This window comes from Chrysochloris asiatica, unplaced genomic scaffold, assembly GCF_000296735.1.
Source record: "Chrysochloris asiatica unplaced genomic scaffold, ChrAsi1.0 scaffold00029, whole genome shotgun sequence".
NCBI lineage: Eukaryota > Metazoa > Chordata > Mammalia > Afrosoricida > Chrysochloridae > Chrysochloris > Chrysochloris asiatica.
Window position 1 is genome coordinate 22,317,732 of NW_006408547.1, and position 5,792 is coordinate 22,323,523.

A 5,792-nucleotide genomic window follows, 5' to 3' on the forward strand; every position below is an offset into this window, starting at 1 on the left:
TCCTTATTCACTGTCCAGCTTTCGCATCATATGAGGCTATTGAAAACACAATGGCCTGGGTCAGGCGCACCTTAGTCCTCAAGCTGACATCTATGCTCTTCAATACTTTAAAAAGTTCCTGTGCAGCATATTTGCCCAATGCAATACGTTGTCTGATCTCTTGACCACTGCTTCCGCGAGTGTTGACAGTTGATCCATGAAGAATGAAGTCCTTTTGACAACTTCAATCTTTTCTCCATTGATAAGAATGCTGTTTATTGGTCCAGTGGTGAAGATTTTTGTTTTCTTAACATTGAGATGTAATCCATATAGAAGGCTGTGCTCTATGATCTTCATAAGTATGTTTCAAGTCCTCTTCACTTTCAGCAAGCAAGGTTGTATCATTAGCATTATCGCAGGTAAGATTATTTTAATAGATAGTTTTTGGAAAAACTGGCTTTGTGATTACCCATTCTCTCTGGTACCGTAGTGGTTATGAATCGGGCTGCAAATCTCAAATTCAGCAGTTTGAAACTACCAGCTGTTCTGTGGGACAAAGATGAGGCTTTCTGCTCCCGTAAAGATTTACAGCCTCTGAAACCCTATAAACGGTCGCTACATACCACCACCACCATCACCACACAGTAAAAGGCAAACTATCTAGTTCCCTAGAAGTTAAGTTGTGGACTGTAGGCCCTCAAGGTCCTTTAAAGAGCTTCACAAGATCAAAACAATTTTCATAATAATGCTAAACTCTCATCTGCCTTTTTCACTGTGCTAACAATCGTACTGACATTGCAAAAGCAATGGTGGATAAAACCGCTGGAGTCTTAACACAGACCAAGAAAACGATACCACACTACACTAGTGGTTGTTGCATTCTTCATCATTGCAAACTCAAAATATCAACAAAAAAGAAAAGGCCAGTTTCACTTAAAAATGTCACTAAATCTTCATACTTGAGTACATGTCTCCAGTTTGCGATGGAATGAAGACAAAGCGTGTATAATAATTGTCTTGAAGTAAAGGAAGTGAACTGCAAACTAAAGAACCATTTTTTTAGTGAGACTTCGGTTTTATCTGAATGACTGACAAATTGTGGTTATTCACACTTGAGTATTTGGGAGACAGTTCTCTAAAGTGAAACTGTGACTTCAGGAAAAATAACTGTCATAATTTGTTATCAGTATTTTAAAACTTCCTATTGTGATTTTTCAACAGTGTATGGGAGTCCTGGTGTGGGGCCATAGCATAAGCACTCGACCTCAAGGTTGGTTTGAACTACAAAGTTCGCGGTTCAAATCCACCATCTGCTCCTCGGAAATCCTATATAGGGTCGCTATGAATCAGAACCAACTCGATGGCACTGAACAACAACAACGAGTATATATAATATGAGGTGACTTCAAAAAGTATGGGGAAAAATTAGAGTACAATCTCTCCATGAATTTTTTAAAGCCCTTATCTAGAAAATGTGTATAACTCAATTATTGACACTTTTCAAATGACCACTGATGATGTTACAAAGCTGTGCAAGGTTCACAAATTTTTTTCAAAGTTCTAGACAGACCAATGTAAAAGAGCACAAAAAGGTCACTGATATGGTTGCAGATTCCACACTGCAATTAGCCTTTCAAAAACCACCCCAAAAGACTCACAATAACCTGAAAATGCTATTAAAATACTTCTTTCTCCAAAGAAGTTTATGCCATAGGAGAGATGCTTATAGTTTCCGTAACTCCTTGTAACTAACATTAGAATTTGGGTGTTCGACCAAGACAAAGAAGAGGCAAAGTCTAGAAACCCAAGACACTGTGAGGGGAGAGAAACATGGCCAGAGTATTTTGTCAGGGAATCAGTACTCATACAACCAAGCCAAGCCAGCATGGTCAGAAGCAATAGATAATCTGTATTTCAGTCACCGGGGGATTGTGAACTGTCAATGGCATGACAGCCAGTTTTAGGTTTGGGAATACTATCCTATACATATCAATTATACCAAATTTCTTCTTGTTCAATTCAAATGCCATTATTGATTGTTTCGTCTACTTTATAAAATCAATTACTAAAAAACAGAATGTTTGAATATTCAATAATTAAGGGTTTGTCTGCCTTTCCAATTCTGTCAGTTTTGTACAATCTGAAATTGGTCAGTGGACACACATTTAAAGTTATTATGTATTCCAAAATACTTGACTTTTTCACGGTTGTGAAATTTCTTTCCTTATCCCTGTTATTATTCCGTGTCTCACAAGTCTACTTTGATATTAATTTAGCCCATCAGCTTTTTTATGATCAGTGTTTGCACAATGCAGCTCTTTTCCTTTCATTTATTTCCAACCTATCCATAGCTTTATATTTAAAATGTGTCTCTTATAAACATCATGTAGTTATCTGAACAGATCTTTTTGAAAAACAAAACAAAAACTGCCTCTGAAGCAAAGAGTTGAATCTATTGACAGTCAATGAAATTACTGCGCTGTCTTGGTTAGAATCTTCCTTACTATCATATGTTCTCTATTATCCCACCTGTTCTCTCTTCATTGGTACTTCCTCCCCTGCCTTCTTTTGCATTAGCCAAGTATGTAAGCCCACTGTATGCCTTAGCTCTATACGAACTACAGATTTGAAGACACTGGTTAGCGATCAGGAGTCATGGAAAACCAAAAGATAAAAGCTGAAAAGAGTACTGTGGCTCAGTGCAGACACTGACATTCTAAACCCAGAATTCATAGCTGCTGTAAATGACAAATAGTTTTGCTAGTATAGGCAGGTAAAGGCTGGTAAGTGTGAGCTACACAGAGGGGTAGGCATATGACTTCTGGCTGAGGGCTAAGGGCTCTAGGATTCCCTCACAATTCCAAAAGACACTCTTGTTGCTCTTTGCAATCGAAGCAACAAAAGAATCATCTAGAGGACTTTCAGAGTCAGTAAATTAGAAAGAACAATCAGGTCCACTCTACTTTTAAGGTATTAATGTTTCACACATTACTATTTAAATAGTCTCAAAATAATAAAAAATACCTCAAACGTCCTTCTAGAATTTAACAGGGCTTTAAAACTTCCAATGAGTGGTTCATTTATTCATCAAATAAATCTTTACTGAATTTTGTCAATATGTGTTAGCCATTGTACTTGGTACTGGCACAGCGAGCAAGACAGAAACGGTTCCTACCACCGTAGAACTTAGGACTTTGGTGGTGGTTACGTGCTATGGAGTTGGTTCTGACTCACAGTGACCCTGTTAGAGGGTTTCTCAGAAGGACGTATAGTACTTAATAGGGGACCCTAAGCAAGACTGGAGTCTTGGGGTGATGCTGTAAGGTAAGAAATGGACAGCCAACAGCTGCTCCTTGGAAACCTTATAGAGGCTTGCTGTGGGTCAGCACTTAACGACCACAGACTGGAGATGCTCTCCCAGGTAACAAAAGGCAGAATGAAAGTTAGGAAGGGGAAAGTTGACAAGAAAGAGACAACAACAGGATGCTTCAGGCAGAGAAAACAACAGGAACAAAGTGGAAGGGGATTTCCTGCTCAAGTTCTGAGAGCATAGGGAGGGTGACAAAGTGATAAAGACAGACTCCGAAGGCATCACAGACCTATTTAGGATTGTGGACATCAGCATCACAAGAATAAGAAACCACTCAAAGGTCTGAGGTGGGGATTCCATTATCCGTGTTTCAAAAGGGAGTAAGTATGAACTCTAAATGTTCAAATAAAAACACCATTTAAAAACATATCCCAACATTGAAAAAAACAAAACATCTCTCTTCTCACCACTGGCATCCCCTTCTCTCCTTGTCCTTGCTATGTTGCGAGAAACAGTGTTTGGAATGCCCTTGGAGGTAGTGGTTTGTAAAGAAGGCTGGTTTGACGTTAAAGTCCAGGCAAGACGAGACCCCAACTGCTGTCGAAGGCAATCTCCCACTCCTGGAGCTTGATGGGACTGTCTAATAGAATGAAATGACAATTTATATCAATAAATAACCACACCAGACATTTTAACAACAACACACGTTTCTAGAAATTGTTCTTTATCTTACTATATTGAGTTACAGAAATTTAAAAATGTAAAATAGGTGATAAACACATTACCCTACACTAACAATATACTAAAACAATTGGTTTTAAGACCTTTAAAATTTTCCAGGCTCCTGGAAATTCCTAGCCCAATATTCAAACTCAACATTTTATTAAGCGATTGTTGTTGTTATTACGTGCCATACAATCGGTTCCGACTCACAATCCTAATAAATTTAGGTTACGAGGTTGTGCATCCTTGCTGGGAGCAGATAGCCTCATCTTTCTCCCAAGGAGAGGCTGGTGGGCTCAAACTGCGGACCTGGTGGTTAGCAGTCCAGTGCGTATCATACAGTGCCATACATTAGATTTATTTTCAGTTAAGACACTTGGCACAATTTGCTGAAAATCATCTAACTGCTACCCATATATAGATTTCTTAATATAAAAATAAAAAACTTTTCTTTAAAATTACCAAACATGCATTACCCACCTATAACCATTTTTAAATGCATTGCTAATTTAACTTCAAAATTAACACGTATCTTCACTCAACATTTACTGAGCAAAGCAGCTTAAAAGTCCTGCAAGATTACTCTTCCCTGCTGTCAATTTTCATTAGAAAAAGAAATGTCATCATTTCGTTGACTTAAATTACTCAAGCAAATAAAGTACAAGTTATAAGCACATGCACAAAAGACAGCCCATTTCTTGTAATTATTAAAATATTTAAAGATGCTTCTTGAAAAATCTGAGAACCTTATAGCTAACCAATTGCTTTAACCGCTGTAACAAAATTTCACTTCCTATGACTATAAAACATAAAAACCAGAATTTCAAGTGCACCTATTATTTCCAATTGGAAGAACTTTGATTTACTACTAACGTAGTTTTGGTGGATCAATCTGCTGGTGAAGTAAGAGAGGAGAGGGAAAAATCTAAGGCAGCTTTTGTTTTTTTCCCTCAGTTCTATTTTCCAGTACCTTGAACATAATTTGATTAAATCACTAAATCATTTATAACTGTATTACGCTCACAAAGCAAACATTGTTTATTTGATGCTGAATCCTTGGTTACAATTCTGGAAAAACATTCACTCATGATAATCTAATCTAACTTTTTTGGGGTCAGTTTTTCGGAGGGGTGGGTGGGAATAAGGACTGAGGGTTAAGGTTCAGACTATGGCTATAACTAGGCTAGGCATAAGAGAGTTTAGTGTTAAGGCTATGGGTAAAGATTGAAGTAGGACTAGTAGTAAGGTCTAGGTTTTAGGGTTACTGTTAGACTTATTTTTATTTCTTTCATTTTTCTTGAAATCTACTTGATTTCCTCTTGAAAGATGCACATTACTACCTCTTGTCACTTAATAGGCTGTTTCTTGTTACAATTGTATCTCTAGTTCTCTATTTGCAGTCTTGTAGGTCTAGTTTACTTAGACTATTTCCGGGTGATATTCTCATGCGTGTTACTCTCAGCTTGCTGTCTGCAGTAACTGCCTCTTTGTCCAAAGAACTCCCTTTAGTATTTTGTGTACGGTTGGTCTGGTTTTAACAAATTCTTTTAATTTCTGTTTATCTGAAAATGACCTTATTTTGCCATCAAATTTGATGAACAATTTTGCTGAGTATACGATTCTTGGTTTGAATTGTTTCTTCCTTCAGTTTTATATATGCCATTCCATTGTCTTTTTTTATTATTATTGTGAATTATGTGTTCGTTTACATAGGAGAACATTAGCTTTACATTAGCTATATATACATATATCATTTCATTGCCATGGTTACAATTCCCTC

General features: G+C 37.3%; 1 protein-coding gene across 1 annotated transcript in view; it reads right to left on the reverse strand.

The window, feature by feature from the left end:
* Positions 1-5,792, reverse strand: part of TUBGCP3 (tubulin, gamma complex associated protein 3) — a 151,896-nt gene that overhangs the window by 100,448 nt on the left and 45,656 nt on the right. The window contains 2 exon segments of the mRNA XM_006851544.1: positions 2,599-2,614; positions 3,682-3,929. Of these exon segments, the coding sequence (XP_006851607.1) occupies positions 2,599-2,614; positions 3,682-3,929 (264 nt within the window).